The sequence below is a fragment of the Strigops habroptila genome, chromosome 5 (genome assembly GCF_004027225.2).
Source record: "Strigops habroptila isolate Jane chromosome 5, bStrHab1.2.pri, whole genome shotgun sequence".
Taxonomy (NCBI): Eukaryota; Metazoa; Chordata; class Aves; order Psittaciformes; family Psittacidae; genus Strigops; species Strigops habroptila.
The window spans coordinates 73,612,562-73,632,688 of NC_044281.2; the positions used below are offsets into that span (position 1 = coordinate 73,612,562).

Sequence of the window (20,127 nt, forward strand, 5' to 3'; positions counted from 1 at the left end):
CTTCACGTGTATTCCACTTATAAATAAAAAAAGGAATAGGGCGGGGAAAGCGGGCTGTGTGGAATCTGCTGAGCTGGAATCCCCGCCGGGGATTCTCTTCACGAATATGCTTCTGTGAACATCAAAGCTATGTGAGGACACGGCATGAATGAGAAGGTCCGGCATTAAGACAAACGATGTATTGCGTGTTTGTGCTTAGGTATTATTATTATTACAGTTATTATTATTATTAATTACAGCTGTCTTCGCTGGCGCTGCGGGACGTGCCGAATGTGCGGCGGTGAAACAGCAGGCGGGTAAACAGCGACCGGCCCGGGCCTTCGGCTCGCCCAGGAGCTGTCATGGCGGCGGCGGGGCTGGCGGGGCTCCTGCCCGCCCAGACCCAGCTGGAGTACGCCCTGCTCGATGCCGACACTGCCCAGGAGAAGGAGAACTTGGTCTACCAGTACCTGAAGAAGATGGACAGCCGGGAGCGGGACCTGACGGTGCCCGAGCTCGGCGGAGGTGGGTGGCGGGGCAGGCCCCGCGGCGGAGCGCGGTTCGGCTGCAGGGCCCCTCGGCAGAGGTGGCTGAGTTGTAGTGCTCACCGTGTGGCGCTTTCCTTCAAGTCCCGCTGCCTGCGAGGGCCGTGTAGTTATGGCCCCGTTAGCCGCTTTGTTTTATTTTTTTAAAGCACTTCTAGTCACAGGAAATGTCACTCCCGAAAGCAGCAGGAGCAAAGGACAAGAAGAAAGAATCCTTTTATACGTGCTCCCCCTGCTACTGGTTGCAAAAACCTATTCTTAAAGCCTTTCTTCTAAATCTCTGTTAGTTTCATTAATTTTACTTTCCTTTTTCTTTTTTAATAAAGCCTTTCCTTTCTGTACAGTATGTTGGTATGTCTCTCCTCTGGTCATAGCAAGAAACTTACCAAGTCTCACAGCTTTCTCCTGAGTTCCCTTGGTTTCACTGCAGCCATTTGGGATGTTTCCTGGCTCTCTCTCCCCATGACTTACCTGTGCTTTTCAGGTTTCTTCCCCTGATAACACAAACTGTCCTGGAGATGTCATCCTTCTTCACTGTTGCGCCCATTTCCCTTTCACAGATCTCACACATTCTGTATCTCTTCTTCTGCTAAATATGAAATCAAAAGTTAAGTCTTGGAAGACCTTGCAAGTCCTGCTCAGGGTCCTTTTAACCTCATTGAGGCTCTCTGCAGCTCTGCTCATGTCTGACTGCAAGACACAGACCTCAGGAGGTAAACTTGTATCATGGGCACAAATTCTGACTTATAATCATTGGAGCAAAGTGAATGCTCCTGCTGTCTAGATTTGGACCTCTGAGTTGAATTTTCAGTTTTGTAATTCACACTGTTCACTTTCTGTGTTCTGTCAAAGCTTCTTTCTCCTCTAAAAAGAGTTCACATGGGTAGTCAACACTGTTTACTTTCAGTATATTTTATGAAAGGTATTTTAATTCTAGTGAAAAGAGGAGCAATGCCATAAAATAAATACCCCACTCTTTTAAAATGTGAACAGCAGAGCCATTATACCATGGAAATAGTGCATATACTTGGTACCTATTATAGTCACCAGATCTGAAAGTGTGTGCATCCATTTCTGTTTATAAGTATATGGCGGTAGAGCTCAATCCTCCCCTTAGTGAAACTGAAAACAAGCCTCCTGCTGGCTTCTGCAGCAATAACCTCTCCTGGAGCAGTAAGAACTTGGTGTGCTGAAGCTGTCAGAATGGAAGTTTTGAGGATTTTTAGATTAGTCAGCGTACTTTTTTTTTTTTTTAAATAGACCTTCAGGAATTTAGTTCAGCTTTGCCTTGCCTCACATCTGTCTTTCTCCCACCCATTATTTTCAGAAGTGTTAAGTGATAATAATGGCAGACTGTATTCTAGGATATTTATTTCTTAAGTTGAGATCAGTTCTAATGCAATCAGAGTGATAGCAGTTACCTGTGAGAAAAGAATGCTTTCATGCTTCATATCGAGTGGTTAAAATAAATGACCAGGATTACTGCCAGGTATATCTGAAAAGGCTGTATTTCTTCCCTTGTAAAGGGATTAATTTATACCTGTCACCTCAAACTTTGAAAATCAAGATCAAAACTGTAATCACAAAAATATTTCAATCATCTCTTTTCAGAGTTCTTTACAAACATGTTGGAAAATCATTAGGATTTTAACAGTTCTTCAGTTTACTACCATTTTTGTGGGTTTTAAATAGTTGTTACCTATATGACATTATTAGGGGTTGAATAAAATAGATCATGCTTTTAAATATATGAAAATGGTTCTGAGGCTTGCATGTTCTTTCAGTTAAAAGGTGCCTGTTAAAATATATGCACTGCACTTTCATTAGTTTAATTTATACATTTAATACATTTAATATATTACATTAAATCTCATGAATAATCAAACTTTTCATTCTTCCCTGTGAGGGTGCTGAGGCGCTGGCACAGGGTGCCCAGAGAAGCTGTGGCTGCCCCATCCCTGGCAGTGTTCAAGGCCAGGTTGGACACAGGGGCTTGGAGCAACCTGCTCTAGTGGAAGGTGTCCCTACCTGTGGCAGGGGGTTGGAACTGTATGATCTTAAGTTCCTTTCCAACTCAAACGATTCTATGATTCTCTGAAGAGTGGTGGAACATAAGGATGAGTTGATATATAGGACTTTTGGTTTGCTTTTCTACCTGTGTAGAAAGAGATGTTGAACTTTTTTATTTCTTTAAAGTTAAACACACCAGGAGTGTTGTGTGGTGGTGTGCAAATTAGCTGTAAGTATCTGCCTTTCCCTACAGTTCCCCTAACTGGCTATCACTGTTCTCTGAATTCCAGATCTACAATGGTTAAACACTGAAGGTCCTATTTCTCTTCACAAAGACCTTTGTGGAAAAGTTGTGGTGTTGGATTTCTTTACTTACTGCTGCATCAACTGCTTGCACCTGCTGCCTGATCTCCACGCATTAGAGCACCAGTACTCTGATAAAGGTAAAAGTGCTTTGGCTCGCTTGGAATAGAATTTCCTGGCACTGTTGACAGTGGAGTAGCTGAGTCACTTTGTTGCTGGTTACTAAACAGCTGGCAAAATTTCAGGGGTGCCTAAAAATGTCTTCTAATCTTTTAAGTAGCCTAAAAAAGGTGACTGTGTGTACTCCCATCACATTTTTAAATGGGGTTATATAAGGTATCTGTTGTGTCTGTATAATTAAAGAAACAGGATATATGCTCAAAGCCCAAATCTGATATCCTCATAAATAAGGCTATTTGCAAAAAGCTACACAAGGATGTAAGATATGGGTTCAAAGTTAATACAAGTATGTAACCCGCTACACTTGACTTAAGGACTAACTCTGAGAAGAATATAGATGGCAGAATGGATGCAGTTAAGATCACTTGGAGGTTTTTTTTCATTCTAACTGAAATAACAAAATATGTAAGCTTGGTTTAGAAGGTTGGGGTTTTTTTGCATTGGCATCAAGTTATATACTATTAGTAGTCCTGTATTCTGGAGAGGGAATTAAGCTTTTGAAAGTCACATCTGAAATGATATCTTCTCTCTCTCTTTGAGTGAATAAAAATATAGGGTAATTACTATTTAGAATGCAGTCTCTTGTCATCATGATGACTTGACAGAGATAAGCTCTGGTCTTACACAGAATGTATCAGCTGCGTGCTTATCTTGGATATTTTAATAGACTGAACAGTGAGATGAACAGTGTTACTTTCAGCCCTAAAAATACTGCATTAAATATAACATATATGCAGTAAATACCCTTATCTTATAAAGTTTAAGCTTCTGTTTCTCCATTGGCGTTTCTGATCGGTTTTAATTTTGGCAGCATTTATTATTGCTGCCTTCTTTCACTAGAAAAAGAAATTACAATGTCTTTGAAATTTCAAGTTCTTTAAGGAGTTCACTTGTAGGCTTACACAGTGCTTGACAGAAGACTCAAACTAAATTTTCTTCTTTGGAAAGCTTAGCTGTTTGCTTTGGAGAAACTGAAGATCAGGTGTAATGTTTCAGATATAAGGAACTTTAATAAGGAAAACTCATGGCATTTTTTTGGGAGGGAGGCAATTTTAAGTAGAAGGCGATTAGCAAATTATAAATGGACTGCTGTGGATACAAGCCGTGCTGGGAAGAAGGTCGAGATGTCAGGAGATTATACTGATCATATAATGAATAATATCTTTAAATTATAAACATTTTGTAGCACAGTGTTACTGTATTACTGTATCTGTCATATTCTTAATCTGTTTTTTAAGAGCAAGCTGTTCAATCAGTTGATAACAAAATATTAATTTTAACAACTTGTCCCCACAAGCTTTCTCTTTAAAGTATTTGAGCATCTCTTCACTGGTGCTGAAGAGGCTGCAGCACTGAACTGAACTGAAACTCCACTTGGAGACACATTTTTCTGTTTGACTTGTATTAAACTTCCTGTCACAGGAGTTATTACTTGAGGAAAGTACTTTGCTGATAGGTGATAAATCCTTCTTCTGTTTGAGCTATCCTGTTCCTACAGGAACCAGAGTGAGAAAAAAAAGAGACTTGGGATGAAGGTGGAGGTAAAAGGAAAGAAGAGCAGGTGTGTGGAACATTAGTCTTGATTTTAATCCGTTAGGAAACAAAGGATAGTAGTTGGATTCAGGAAGAGATTAAAGTGCTTGAAGGTTAAAACAAAGATACATTGTTCTTTTCACTGTAGATCTCCCTTTGGTTATTTTCTGCTCTTTTCATGTTTTGACTGTCAGCGATTTCAGGATTATTTAATCTTTCTTTGCTGTGTTAAGTGTGTAAATTTTAGCATTACAGTAATATGTATAAATATGTCAAGGTAGTAAGAGTTGTGGGGTTTTAAGCCATAGAAAAATACTTCAGTAGATGGTCTTATATCAATGTGCATCTTCTTCACCAAAGGTAAACACCATTTACCAATCACGAGGAGAAAGAGGAGGGAAGAGTTGTTGACTTGAGAAACTTGAGAAAGATGAAAGGTGGAAGAATAAAACTGAAGTAGAGAGGATACTGGACATAACAAAAAATGTTTTAAGAATGTCTTCAGCCATATTCTGGAGTTTCATTCTATTTTATTCTGCTCTTTAATAGAAGTCCCTTCACTTTTAGTTGGGTTAGTTCCAAAAATCTTACCACCTTTCTGTGATAACAAAAAACCTGATTTTGGCTCATCAAAAGATGAGCGACGTGATTTCTTTTGGCAGCAGAGAGTCAGTGAAATACATAGTGAAACTGCAGCTTTACTGTAGATCTGTAAACACAGCATTTATTTACCCATTTCATGTATATATTTACCATGCTATAGAAGTGGCAGAGGGTGCTGACCTAGCACACAATATTAGTCAGAATGAAAACAAGCATCTTACTCAGACAAAGCATCTATCTCATAATGCATTTGGCCTGTTTGAATATTTGAAGGAACGTTGCCTTTGTTTTTCTGCATAACTAAAAACAAACCTCAATACTGATATAATGTCTTTTTTTGACTATACATTGTGCATGTACATTTCTGATACTCTGATTACTTTGTTTTTAGTGCTGTTCAAATACCCTTTTATGTGGAGTATGTTGAAATTTCAGCAGTGTGATCATCAGACGTGAGAAGTCTGAACACAAGAAGCTCTATTTTTAGGGTGATCCTAAACCATTTTTTATATATATATATATAGTCATTGTACATATGCACATAGTTCTATTGTCTGGAACTTCAGGAGATTGCTTCAAAATGAAGACTGCTTTCCATAGGATTAAATGTCACCTAGCATCTTTATCAGATATGTTCTCGCTGCTATCTTCAGTGGTGCTATTTCTGTGTTTCAAGTGGCATTCAGGAAGTTATTTTAAACTCCAGTGCATATTCAGTTCATGTTATCAGCAGTCCAGAAATGACTTCTATAAGAGGGAGTACTTTTTAATATTCAGAAATAGCTTGGCTTAAATCCAGTGTTGTGCTCTGTTATAATCCTTTGAATAAAGTGTTTTAAATGGTGTGCATATTCTTACATCTCAGCATAGCATCCATCAGTTTCCAGAAGAGCTTTCTTCAGTAGAGGATGTTCTAACTTGTTTGTCCTGTTCAGGTGTTCAGTATAGAATTGCCTTTCTAGCTTTAATGGTATTGTTGAAGGACAAATACAAGTGCTGCTGCTGATCCTGTTACAGTGAAAATATTTGACCTGCTCTTTGGAGTACAGCAGTTCATGATACTACAACTTCAGCTATCTGATACTGCAACATGCTGTGCTTATAGCATTGATAAAGACTATATCAGTTATAGTGATTTTATAATTCTGTTTCTGTGGAATTCTTATATTCAATTAAGTCTTTTATTGTGCAGCACTTTAGCTTTTTCTGTTGTCACACTGAAGATCATATTCTTCTCCATGAACACTGTTTTATGGCTGGGGAGAAGGGCTAAAAGAGAAAAATAGTTTTCCACTTCTTTGTAACTGAATAAAAGCCAACTTGAGATTAAATTAGGTTTTCTGGAAGGAAACAAACTCATCAGAGCTCAAATAATACAAGTGTTTAAGACCTGAAATAATTGCCTTTCTTACATTTCTAACACAAAACCAGAGCTGAGGGTAGAACAAAGACGTCCAGCTAATCAGATTGCACCTCTACTGTAGAGGTAGGAGAAAAGCATAAAAGTAAATACTACATTCTGTTCCAAACCATGTCCTTGGATGCGGTTGTTTGCGGTTGTAACTTTTTGGGCCCTGGTTCAGGCCCTCTCTGATCAGAGGGCTGGTTTCACTGTTCTTGCAGTGGCAAACTCCACTGACTCTTAACTGCAGAGCTTTTGGAGGGCTGTTTTGCAAAAGCATTTCATTTTTACATATTTGCTTGAAGTTTTCCAAACAGTGAAGCCCTTTAATTCATTAGGTAGTAAATGCCAAATAACAGTAGTGATGTAAATTTCCGGTTTAGAATGACTTGTTGTGTGACACATAACAGTAGATGCCAAATGAAGTAAAATGCATTAAATAGGTGAGTTGTTGCAGAAAAAAAGCACACTTCTGTTGGATTAAAAATCAAAATGATAGAATGCTAAATAAATAAAATTACTTTCTTTGATAAGGAGAAAGTTGAATTATGCAAGCTGCAAAAAGTTAGTTTGTGTGCAGCTTTCCTTCTGGGAGCACTAATTCTGGGTTTTGATAACTACATTTGCAACTGGCAGAATGAAGAGATGAAAACTGGGAAAGAGAGTTACTGTTCTAGCAACTGTGAGAAGCTGGAAGAGAAGAAATAAATGTGTTAGCAAGGTGATTACAAATATTTAGGTTATGTTCTGGTTAGGCTATTTTCCTGTCGTAACCAATGGTTATATTTGAATGAGAAAAAAATTGCCTTCTAAAAACTCAAATAGCTGAAACTCACTCCCAAGTCTTCTTAAAACCTTGCTGAGAAAACATTTATTTTAAAACTAGTCTTTTCCAGATGAGTGTCCTTTCAGGAGGGCTGTTTCTGTTGGCTGCTGTTCAGGATAAATATGACAATATTAGAGTAAGCACGAAGTAACAGAACTTGCTTACTTAGAGATGCACATTGCATATCTGCCTTTATCCTTTCTAACTGAATTGTATCCTACTTATCCAAACGTAATAGCTGTTCGGCCAAACCTATTTTGTCTGTAGTAGCGCAATACAACATTTTGAATTGCAGTGATTATGCGTATGAGCACAAATTAGTCTGATTTAAGAACCTTATGAAGTTCTTGAGGGATCTACAGTCATATTTCAGAGTATAAGCATCATCAGAATTGAATTAGATTGGATAATGGCTCTTCTCCCCTTGTGCCACTCTGTATGGACTCCAAGTCTTTGCTCTTTGGAATTACTTCTATTACTGAAAAAATACAGTACTGTAAGGAATCCACCTATAGACATTGGTGACTGGGAAGGAAGGAAACACCACAGGTACTTCAGTGGTGCTGATAAAAGTGTTTGCAAATGCTAAATTATGTTATAGACTGGGGGAAAAATAAAGTGCTTTTTGTCAAAATAATTTCTTATACTATGGTAAAATATAACTCAAGTCGGGTATCAACTCTAAGGATATTTTCCCTTCCCATTTAATTTCACTCCTCTCCTCCAAATAACAAAAAAGGTCACATGAAAATTTGAAACTTTTACTTGCACAAAGAAATAAAGATCCCAGTTGTTTTTTGTGGTTGCAAAATGCTTGCACTCTCCAGAAACATGAGTGGTATTTGGACAAGTGGTAAGGTTAATGGCTAAGGGTTTCCATTAGATTGACAGTTCTGGTTTAAAATTACTGTAATGCAGCTTTCTACAACTTCATAGTTACTATTGTTACCTTCCTTACTTCAGGCAGAATTGACATGTTACTTCAACTATAACAAGATTATGCTTATGGCTAATAGTATTCTTCTAGTACAAAGAGAGACAAAGTATGGCATTGATGTCATATGCACAGTTTACTTCATTTGGTGGAGATTACGCTAGTAAAACAAAATTTAAAGCCCTGCAAAAGGATGTAGTGGGTTTTGGTTTTGTTTGTTTTCCTCTTTTTTAGCTCCTAGACAGTACTGAAAAATGTCTTAACTGAAGGAAGGCTCTTAATTCTTTTTCTGTTGGGTAGGAAGGGGGAGTGGAAAATTTGGGGCTGCTTACATAAGTGTTTACATGGGGGTGGAAGGAGATTTATTTCTCATCACAAGGGAAAAGCAGCTGAAGTCTGAGCCGTAGATTTTTATTTCTGTGTTCAAATTTCATTAAACTAAGAAAATAAGCAAAGGGTTGCTGTTATGTAAGCAGTGTATAGAAGCAGACTTATATTACTTCATGCTTATACAACACCTTCATACCAGAATTTCAAGTGCAGTTATCCCTGATATCGGAAAATCTAAACTCTTCGTTGTCTTCATTATCCATATATTGAAGTTAAACATTTTAAGGGGAGGGGCAAAAGTCAATGATTTAATCTTTTCCTCCTCCTTTTTTAATTGTATGTTAAGGAAAAGGATTCAGGCCTTTCAGGTTTATACCAAGTGCTATTTGTCATTTTGTCATAGCTGTCAATGTTGCTATTTGAAATATAGAATACTGTATTGATTTCAGAAGCCTATACATTTTTGTTATTGAGTTAAATACACCAAGGTAACTCTGGACTACAGAGTTCAATGTTACGTTTGTGATTCCTAGTTAACTGTGGAAAAGAATTCAATGCCTAAAACACCATAGTTGTGTATACGCATCAAAAGACAAAGAGGTGTCATAAACATCTGAAAAAACCGAAAGTATCAGTTGAACTGCTACAACTTGCCCATAATTATTTTGAAAGTATTTTCTACCTTAGTATGTAGAGGTTCAGGAACTAAGAACAATTTCTGACATTAAATGTAAACCAGCTGGGGAAGTAATGGTCCTAAAGTTCAGTCATTTTACTGAAATGTTATTTCTGAGTTTCAGTATTTTGTCTGCACAGCTATTTATAGCCCTACTGAGATGCAATTGCTTTTTGTTTGTTCAAACCCTTTTATTCTGGAAAGCAATCAGTCACATTGTGAGATAACTGTGCTTCAGTTTTACTTTTTAGTCAAATATGTTTCAGTGCATGACTTTATTTTTCCTTTCAGATGGTCTTATTATTGTTGGAGTCCATTCGGCGAAATTCCCAAATGAAAAAGTTCTGGATAACATTAAAAGTGCCATTCTGAGATACAATATTGTCCACCCTGTAGTAAATGATGCAGATGCAACACTGTGGCATGAACTCGAAGTGTCCTGCTGGCCAACTCTGGTCATTCTGGGGCCTCGTGGAAATATGCTCTTTTCGCTTGTTGGAGAGGGACACAGAGAGAAGTTGTTTTTATTTACTTCTGTAACACTGAAATTCTACAAGGAAAGAGGACAAATCAAAGATAACAACATTGGAATAAAGCTGTACAGAGACTCGCTCCCACCTTCTCCCCTGCTGTTTCCTGGCAAAGTGACCGTGGATCATTCAGGAGAAAGGCTGGTCATAGCAGACACTGGACATCATAGGATATTGGTTACTCGAAAGAATGGACAAATTCTACACACTATTGGAGGTAAGGGTATATAAGTTTGTCACAGTAATTTTAGTTTAGGAGTAGAGTATGTTTGCTGGGCCTATTAGTATAATTACATATATAGTATAATATGAATTACAAAAAATACATTTTATATTCTTATGAAAGTGTTGCAGATGGGTTTAGATTGAAGTGGCATACATCAACATCCAGCAGCAAGGAAGGGAAAAGAGACAGCAATGCGTCCCTTTTCAATAGAAGAAATGAATGCTGAATTGTGATGGTGGTGGCACATGGGGAAGCTTTTGGTGTGTGTTTTTAGTTTGGTTGTTTTTTTTAAAATGAAGAGCATTCCTGTATAGGATTTTGGAGGAAGGGAGAATTACTGAGGACAGTGGCATTGCACTAGTACATAGGCACCTAAAAATGAAGTTGCTTTAGTGTATGTGAAAAGGCCTGTGTTGTCACCAAAATTGAGGTGTAACATACAACCAAGTTACAAAAATAGTAGTAGTATTTTAAATTTAGGTACATTTGTTACCAAGTTTATATTAGTACCATTTCAGCTTTAAAAACCTAATCTCTTTAACTGATTTTGTAAAATTACTGTCTGCTTTACACTGCAAATCAAGAACACTTGTACACTCTTCGTATGCTTTACTCTTTCAGAAATGAAACATTTGGATTTGTTCCTTGTTAGAATCTGTTACAGTGGTAGAAGTTACAGCTTAATGCACCAAGTACATAGATGTCAGGACAGTCCATTCATGAGAAACCATAACTGACAGATGTAGGAAGTGGTTGAATCCTCAGATCATTGACAACAATCATTCATTTATGTCTCAGAATCAGGACCTGATGGGTCCTATATTACTGAGTCTGATATTGGCTAATGCCTGTTCCATGGTAGCATCCTAAAAACCTCATAAAAATACCAGTGGCACTGCTACTTAAAGAAAGGAAGAAGATCTCCTGCTATTTGAAGTAACAGTGCATTGGGTAGACAGAGTAGTTACCCAAGTTAACCTGATAAAGGCATTAGTCTTAATACCCTTCTCCTGTGGGAAGTATCAACAGGATTTCTTATGGCAAAAGTGAGAGAATTTGGTTTCTGTTTGGTAGGTGAGATAAAGTGTCCAGCAACAAGCTACCCTTTAGTGTTCTGGGACAGTCATTAGACAGCAGTTCAGAGGGAAATACCCTATCCCCTTCATGTGGCATTCCCTGGGGGTGTGCACCCTGGCACTTAGAAGGGGAACTGCTGGAATCTGACACACCAGCACCTCAGTCCTTTGTGTCTGTTGAGGTCTAAATTGTCTTCTGACAGTAGGTTGTAAAATTCTGTGTATTTCAGTGACTCAGTTAAATGATTCAGTGGGCAGAAAATAATGTAATGAAGTTGATAATACAGTAACAAATGTGGGCATGCACAAAAGTTGAAATTACTATATTTGCATCATAAATCATGATGCACACATAACTCATACCTAAATGTCTTCTGCTGACACATACTGCTAATGCGCTTTAAATGGTACTCCCGCTGACATACAGTGCTTACCTTCATACTGTTATATTCAGGTCATGTTCCTTTCTATTTCTTGATGGTTCTGTGTACAACACTGTCACTCCATCATTCTTACTGTTCTTTTGTGTAATCAGTTCCATGGTATCTTTTTCCTAATTGTTACTAATGAGGAAATGCTGCTAATCAAATATTAGTTTCATTTGTGGTAACACCAAAATCTAAACCACTGAAAGTGAGTTGAGTTTGGGAAATTAAAGTTTTCCCTGATGGCTTGATTTGATATAGTTAGGAATAAAAAAAGATGTAGTTCTTTTATTTCTGTCTTGTGTTGTTGCTATTATCCTTTAGTACAAGAGAACAGGAACAAGTTAAACCCCTCTTAAGACTTCTCTTTTGGCTCCTTCAATCTGCTGGTCACGCTCCTTTTGATGCAGCCCAGGATACGGTTGGGTTTCTGGGCTGTGTGTGCACACTGCCAGCTCATGTTCAGTTTCTCATCAACCAACACCCCCAAGTCCTTCTTCACAGGGCTGCTCTGAATCAATTCTTACTCCAACCTGTAGCTGTGCCTGGGATTGCCCCAACCCAGGTGTAGGACCTTGCACTTGGCTTGGTTGAACTTCATGAGGCTGGCATCAGCCCACTTCTCAAGTGTGTCAAGGTCCCTCTGGATGGCATCCCTTCCCTCCAGCGTATCAACCGAACCACACAGCTTGGTGTCGTTGGCAAACTTGCTGAGGGCGCACTCAATCCCACTGTCCATGTCACCGACAAAGATGTTGAACAGGACCGGTCCCAACACCGATCCCTGAGGGACACCACTCATTACAGGTTTCCAACTGGACATCGAGCCATTTACCACAACTCTTTGCATGTGGCCATCGAGCCAGTTTTTTATGCACCGAGTGGTCCATCTATCAAATTGATGTCTCTCCCATTTAGAGACAAGGATGTCGTGCGGGACGGTGTCGAACGCTTTGCACAATTCCAGGTAGATGACGTCAACTGCTCTGCCCCTGTCCATCAGTTCCGTGGCTCCATCATAGAAGACCACCAAATTGGTCAGGCAGGATTTGCCCTTAGTGAAGCCATGTTGGCTGTCACCAACCACCTCGTTGTTTTTCATGTGCCTTAGCATGCTTTCCAGGAGAAACTGCTCCAAGATTTTGCCAGGCACAGAGGTGAGGCTGACTGGTCTGTAGCTCCCTGGGTCTTCCATATTCCCCTTCTTGAAAATGGGGGTTGTATTACCCTTTTTCCAGTCGTCAGGAACTTCACCTGACTGCCAGGATTTTTCAAATATGATGGACAGTGGTTTAGCAACTTCATCCGCCAGCTCCTTCAGGACCTGCAGATGGATTTCATCAGGTCCCATGGACTTGTGCACATTCAGGTTCCTAAGATGATCTCGAACCTGATTCTCTCCTGCAGTGGGCGAGTAATGTGAAATGTACAAGGTGCTGTGAAAGCACCTCTTTGAATGTGTAATTTTTTTACAAGTTTAAATGTATGAATTTTGGTTTTGACTGTTTGGTTGTTTTGTTTTGTTTTTTCTAAAATTACTTTTGAGTTTGCTTTGTTTCATTTATAGGTCCAAACAGTGGAAGGAGAGATGGAAGATTTTCAGAGGCAGCTTTCAACTCACCACAAGGGATCGCTATAAAAAATAATGTTATTTACGTAGCTGATACAGAAAATCACCTGATCAGAAAGGTAAATTTTCTGCAAGGAAATTCAAACTTTAATCTCTTTTACCTTATTCTATTTACAGAGGTGAATATTGACACCAAATTATTTACTCTGATTATTTACTCTTTGAATACCCTCAACATCAGGAAGGAAATTCAGCCCAATATCTTATAAATAAATGCTGTTGTGCAGTTTGTTGTTTAAAGGCTACATATGCTTTTGTGCTTCCTTTCAAATGGAGGTGATATACATTACTTGCTGCAGCATATTTGATTTTTTTTTCCTAGTGACTCTTACTTTCCTGTTATGAGAAACACCTATTCTTAGTACTACAACAAAATAGTTTTTGTTTCACTTCCAGTAGTATCTGATTCTTATCTAAAGTTATTGTACTACTATGGTTCAGTGAGTATCTAAACTTCAGTGAGCTGTTTGGGTCTCTAAAGTACAGACTGGTAACTGCTGTAATACCAGAATTGTCTGCATGTGGAATTTTTGTTTTATTGAACACTTATTTTAGCTTGTTTTAGGATGTAGGAATGTTACTCTCTATATATAGTCATTGCATCTTACATTTCGCTAGGATTTAGAATTATGATTTAGAATAATGAGATTTTAAGTTTGTTGAAGCAATATAGTATTACCTTATTATTAAAAGTGTTTTATACATCTCAGAAGATCTTGTGCTCAGATACTCACTAGTATGATTTGTGATCAGAGGAGGTACTTCTTTACTTAGTTCGAAGTGCCTTTGTACTCTTAAGTGGGTTCATTGTGTGTTTCACTTCAAAGCACTTGTCCACAAACTCCCTGCACAGTATTCATTGTTGCTGGCTACCAGGTTTTATTCTGGGACAGGACCACGGCTCCTGGCTGGTAAAGAAACATTGTATACTAAAAATGAGCACTTTGCTCCAGGGTCCTCACCTTACAGACGCTCATCACTGTAGCCTGCTGACCACAGGATATGAAGTGTTGCAGGTAGCAAAGACAGCACGGAAACACCTGAAGATCCGGATCATGCTGCTTCAGCATTTTTGGCGATAATTAGCTGTTCTCTTTCATCTAAATGTGCCATGAGGGTATCCAAGACTTAGCATAATACAACAGGCTTGCTTTCAAATGCTTGTGCAGGCCATGGGCCTTGCAAGAAGTGCATTCGCTGCTACAAAAGTTAGAAGATTCTGTGTATGACAGACTTTCTTTTTACATGGTCTTCATGATAAATGCATGAGCAGTATTGGAAGTCAGTTAGAAAATGAGCAAAAGGAGAAGAAAAATAAAGGGATTTAAGCTGCAGAAATGAAATAATTTTTTTTTTTGCCCTAGGGCATGAAATAAACTGCAAAAGTAATTTGCTTTATACAAATTAAATGAGATGGGAGATATCCCATCTGAATTTTTATGTCATATTCCTATAGAAGTTTAAAATAAAACATCCACATCCATCAAATGAGTATTTCTTTAGAAGATTTTGGTGCTTGCTTCTGCAACTGCTGGGCAAACCTTGACAAAACAGGGTTAATTTTTGTTGAAGAGAATTCCAGATATGTGGTTTTCCTGCTGCTTCCTGCCCCCATCAGCCAGCATTGTGGTGAAACTCATTACATACATTTGTTAGGATTTGGGTTTTATTTGTCAGCAAAAACTCTGGTTTTGGCATCTAGCTCAAATTGTAACTTCAGTCGAGTTAATTTTGTACATTCAGTGTGTATAATTGTGCTCCTTGTAGATTGACCTGGAATTAGAGGTGGTGACCACTGTAGCAGGCATTGGGATTCAAGGTGTTGATAAGGAAGGTGGAGCAAAAGGAGAAGAACAGCCTATCAGCTCTCCGTGGGATGTGGTCTTCGGAAATTCAAGTATTGTATCACTTGAGCTTTTAACATCTCATATTTACACATGCATGGCTGTTTGCTAAATGTTTTCCTGTTTTGGTAATAATCTGAGATAGGAAAAAGTAAAGATTTACCTTACAACTGTGTCTAGAAACAGTGGTTTCATTTGCAAGTGAGACCTGCAGTTCTGCTTTGGATCCTGAAAAAACATGAACTGTTACTTGATGGCAGAAAAATTCTTTTGTAATGAGCTGTATAGTTACTGGGTCCAAACACAGGAGGAAATTGTAATTGCTTTTGTTAGACCAGTGCTTTTTATGCCAGGATCACTTAAGCAGCTACATTTTACGGGAAGTGAGCATTGTCTAGAAGTTCCTTTCCTTGACTATACACACATGTTTGACCATTTGTAAATATTTGAGTTTAGGAAATAAAAGTAATTTTAGTTTGAGGCCTCTGTTTATTCCTGTTTAGGTGACATAAAATCATTAGATTCAAGATCATGATAGAGTCAATCAGATAGGAGAGGAATAGCTCAGAAAAAACTTTGCAAGCATCAGTGGGTAAGAATGAAATCTTTGCATAATGGGATGCAAGAAGCAGCTTCTGAAGATTTAAGTAGCTTGCTTTCCTGATTCACATAACACACACCTGAGCTTGACATCACATAACTGTGATGATGTTTCAACTGATATTAACTGTGAGTTGATTCTTTCTTTTTTCATGTTTCCATTTCAATGTAATTCAGAAGCTGCAGATGCAAGTTTTTGAACAATGACAGAACAGTGCTTTAACGTGACATAAACCCCTTAGGTCACTATTTCAGACATGAAAATTGACTTCCAATATCAGGATTTCTTGAATCTGCAGATAATGGGGTGGGGAAGTAGCATGATTTAAGTCTAATAGTTTTAAGATAGAGGTGCTTTGCAAGATTAGTAAATCAGAACATTTTACTGACCTGGAAGCATTTGTTCTGATCTTGGGTCAGTTACGGGGGAGAAGACACACTCAAGTTTAAGTGAACATAAAGCTAGTTCATATAGATATCTTCTGGTACAAATACGTTGTCTGTACAGACACCAGCATCTGGTGCACCACCAGCAGCCTTGACTACTTAAATAAGCAGCTGTCATTAATTTTCAGATTTAAAACTTTTAATAACGTGTCTTCCACATAAAAATGAAAGGAAAAGAAGTTAAACTAAGGCACTTTTTCCCAGAGGGCACTTTTTCCCACAGGCTTTGCCAATGACCCTTACAATTTGTGTTAAGCATTTGAATTTCTACTTGCAAGAGGGAGGAGGAGTACCTGAATCTCACTGCATGTGGGTTGCTATTAATGAAGACATGAGTTCTGCTGAATTTTATCCAATCTGATTTTCCTTTTGTCAGCCAGTAGCCTGTTGTGTGACTAGCTGATATAGTTTTCAAGGTGTCTTGAACAAGCAAGCTGGTCTCCGTGGGATGTTACTGCAGAGCTGTTTCGTAGATCAGCAAAGGAGGAGACGAGTAACTAACTCATCAGTGCTTCAGAAACCTCAGCTGGTTAACAGAACTATTCAAAATAGCCTTCAATTTTACTTTTCATGATGCTTGCTTCTGCTTCTGCCAGTAGCTAAATATCTGTTGATACTTTCTGGTTTTGAGAGCTCTGCTTGTTAAATGTTGATTGATAGGATTGTTATCAACATGAGCGTAGTAATCACTGAATGATTCACCTGTAGAGGATTAGTCATCTGCACTCTTCAACACTGCTGAATTTTTATAAGCATTTACATAAAAATCAGATCTTCTGAACGCACTCTCTTCAGACCAGTAAAATTTTGTCCTATTCAATTAAAACCTACCAGTGAGTTGTCTGTTTAGAGCTCTACAAAATATAACCTGTCAGTTACAAAGAGATTAAACCAATTTAAATCCCTTCTTTGAGAGGGTAATAGGCCAAATAGATAAAATGGGGTTGGATTGTGTGTTTTCAGATTCTTTTTAAGACTTTTTTTTTTAATACGGCTTTGTGTGGGTAAAATAAGCAAGGAAAAACGTAAATAACTGTAATAGCTATATAAAATTCTTTTAAAAAACTATAACCAGAGAGGGATGTCAAAACAGAGGATTATACTGAATAGAATGCTGACAGGAGTCTGTCCCAGATCATGAGGAACCAGGGCTGTGTCTTGTAATCTGCAGTGCATTTGTCTTGCAGCATAGATACTGCCATCAGCTGCAGTGACTTCTTTAACTAAGTTTGTTGCCAGCCATCAAAATAGTTTGTCGACACTGCAGCAGAGTTTGTCAAAGTTGTGCTATTACTGCAGATTGCTTGAACCCAGTAGGATCTTCTGTTACTATCCCTTATACCATATATATAGATAGTATGCATTAGTTATTCAGTAAATGTGGGAAATCTTCATTCTTCTGGGCAGCCACCCAGCCTTCTGTTGGTGATTCTCAGTGTGCTGTCTTAAAGTATATACATTACTATCATATGTTAAAACTGGCATGCCAGTGTCTGTCTGTGCATATGGGTGGATGCAGTAATTGATGAGAGTTTCAGAAATCACTTTGGTTCATATCCACATAGCAGCACACATATTTTACATGTGTCTATATGTGTCTCTGCAAGTTGCAGAAGGTAATGGACACTTCAGCAACATAGGTTCATTATTACAAAATTCCTAAGTTTGACTTCTATGTTAACTGGCGTGGCATATGGGAAATAACACTGTACTTTCCTGTTTTCCTTAGAGCTATGTAGCTTACACAGTGTACAAGAGGCATTTTTTTCTTTTCAGAAGATAGATTTATGAATTGTATAGGTTTTAAACAAGTGATGCATCTGTGAGTTTCCTTTCAATGTCCAAAGCCATGCTATCCAGAACATGAAAGGGAGAAAAAAAGGAGTTTAAATGTTTATGCTGCTTATGTACTACACTGGGTACTGTTGAACAGTTTATGCTGACCTTTTTCAAAGTCTCAAAGGGAATGGTTACCTCTTAAGAGAAAAATATTTCTGTATCATTTCTATTTCTTGAGATTGTTCCTACACACAGTTTAGACTGTGTGTTACAGTATCACAGAGTGGTTGAGGCTGGAAGGCACTACCGGGGGTCACCTAGTCCAACCTCCCTGCTCAAGCAGGGTCACCCAGAGTACCTTACTCAGGATTGTCTCCAGACAGCTCTTGAATATCTCCAGGGGAGGAGACAACATTTAAAATATTGAGGGAAAAAAAGTTTATGAAGGCACATATAAGTTAATATTCAGAACAGATACTAAGCAGCATGCTTTTAAGCATCCACATATTATTTCCATGAGATAATAGGCTTTTGTTTCCCCATTTTATACAGATGCTGAAGTCTGAGGCAAAGACATTAAGTGACTGTGAATTACCCTTTAAAAGAAAGTTGGCACAAGTCTCTCTTTAAGGTAGGGGAGTTAATGGAGATAAAACATATGCTAGGATTCAGGCAGACAGTATTCTTCCTTGTTATTTATTTCTTTAGTTGTGGCCACTGAGCTTGTGTTTTACCCTTCCCTTTTAAAATTCTTGAATGAGCTCTTGTGGATTAAGTTCTGGCTTTGTGGAAGTTGGTGCTGAAGTTTGCACTGATATAGATTGTGCAGGAAATACAGGGGAGGGCCAGCAGCTTAAAAATACATCATTAAATTACTCGGTGCTTTTTTAGCTTTCTCTGTTGTCCCCTTCTATTTTTATTCAGTGGGTGTTGAAAGCAAGTGATACTTAAATGCACAGTTGATCTGAGCGTGAAATGTTCTTGATAGCTGCATTCTTGCTGGTAGGAACAGGACAATGACCTGCTCTTGGTGACATAACTGTGTGATCCGCATTCCAAAATCTGGTCTCAAATTGCATGATTGTAATCTATTTATAGCAACTCCCAAGTACAGTGTTGACCATGCTTTCATTAAACTAGTTGGAAATTTTTACGTCAGTTTAGGTTTTACATAGTTATGATTTAAATGAAAGTACAGTATCTGATCATACTGCTGCAATTTTTATAGCCCTTAAAAGGCAAAAGTATGTAAGATTATTCTTTTTCGCTCTGGGTGTCTCTGCTAGAGGGTTATTTGGTACCACTGCATTCCAGAGGAAAACACTTCTTTTTCCTGAATTACTTATGGTATCCTTCCTTAATTTTACAAAGAATTAAAGCAATAATTACTTCAGCATATGAACAGTTCATATATGAACTGTTTATGTCTGAACTGTCTGTATCTTGAAAGTATGCTTTCAACATGTTGCTCTTTCAACATGTTTCTCCTTCTAGTCTAGTCTCATTCTGGCATTGAGGCTCCAGCCTTCGCTGTCCTGTGAAAGGAATTTGCCTTGATAATAGCTGAAAATAAACGAACTGCTCTTGTAATCGTCAGGGATTAGTTGTGTATCGTTTTCGTGGACAGCTCAAAACTTTGAATTACTCTAGATGTATGTTATGTAATATGCCTGCATGATGTAGCAATGTACATAATTTGAATGCAAAAGGCCTTCTTGTCTCTTTAGCAATTTTCTATGCAAAGCATGAACTCAGAGATACCCCATTCAGCTTTGGGCAGCATCTGCCCTTGAAGTTCAGTTCCACAGAAAATTGTGTTAGAGACATCATTGACATGAAACAGCGTCAGCTGACTTATATTCTTGAACTAGATCCTACATTTACTTGTAAATGGTAATTATTTTTTATTTAAAATATTTGACATTTCAAAGAAAAAGTATCTTCTTCATTAGAGTTAGGGCTAAAGTGAAAGACTGATTATAGTGTTTTATTCCTATGTGAGAACTGTTTAAGGAGAAAAAGCCTTTTGAGAAATGTGACATTTAGAAGTTATGGCAAAGGACTGCAGTGAAGCAGGACATTACCCACTCTTGCTTTGGGAGGACTTCTGAAGCACACTGTTTAATTCTAGATACTCTCTGAGTGGGTCAACCAGCTTCATGCTGTAGGCAGAATCCCAGAGAGGGAGAAATAGATTGGACTGGAGGGTTCACATGTGCTAACATCATTTAGGTATGGGTTCTCTCAAC

General features: G+C 38.2%; 1 protein-coding gene across 2 annotated transcripts in view; it reads left to right on the plus strand.

Moving 5' to 3' along the window:
* Positions 1-53: 53 nt before the first annotated feature.
* NHLRC2 (NHL repeat containing 2) overlaps positions 54-20,127 on the plus strand; it is a 32,742-nt gene continuing 12,668 nt past the window's right edge. The window contains exons 1-6 of one of the 2 annotated variants that reach the window (XM_030486409.2): positions 54-156; positions 240-504; positions 2,825-2,977; positions 9,613-10,068; positions 13,146-13,267; positions 14,976-15,105. In XM_030486409.2, coding sequence (XP_030342269.1) covers positions 342-504; positions 2,825-2,977; positions 9,613-10,068; positions 13,146-13,267; positions 14,976-15,105 — 1,024 coding nt within the window. In that variant the 5' untranslated portion in view covers positions 54-156; positions 240-341. The remainder of the gene's footprint in view (positions 157-239; positions 505-2,824; positions 2,978-9,612; positions 10,069-13,145; positions 13,268-14,975; positions 15,106-20,127) is intronic. The other variant, XM_030486408.2, reaches the window with a different exon arrangement.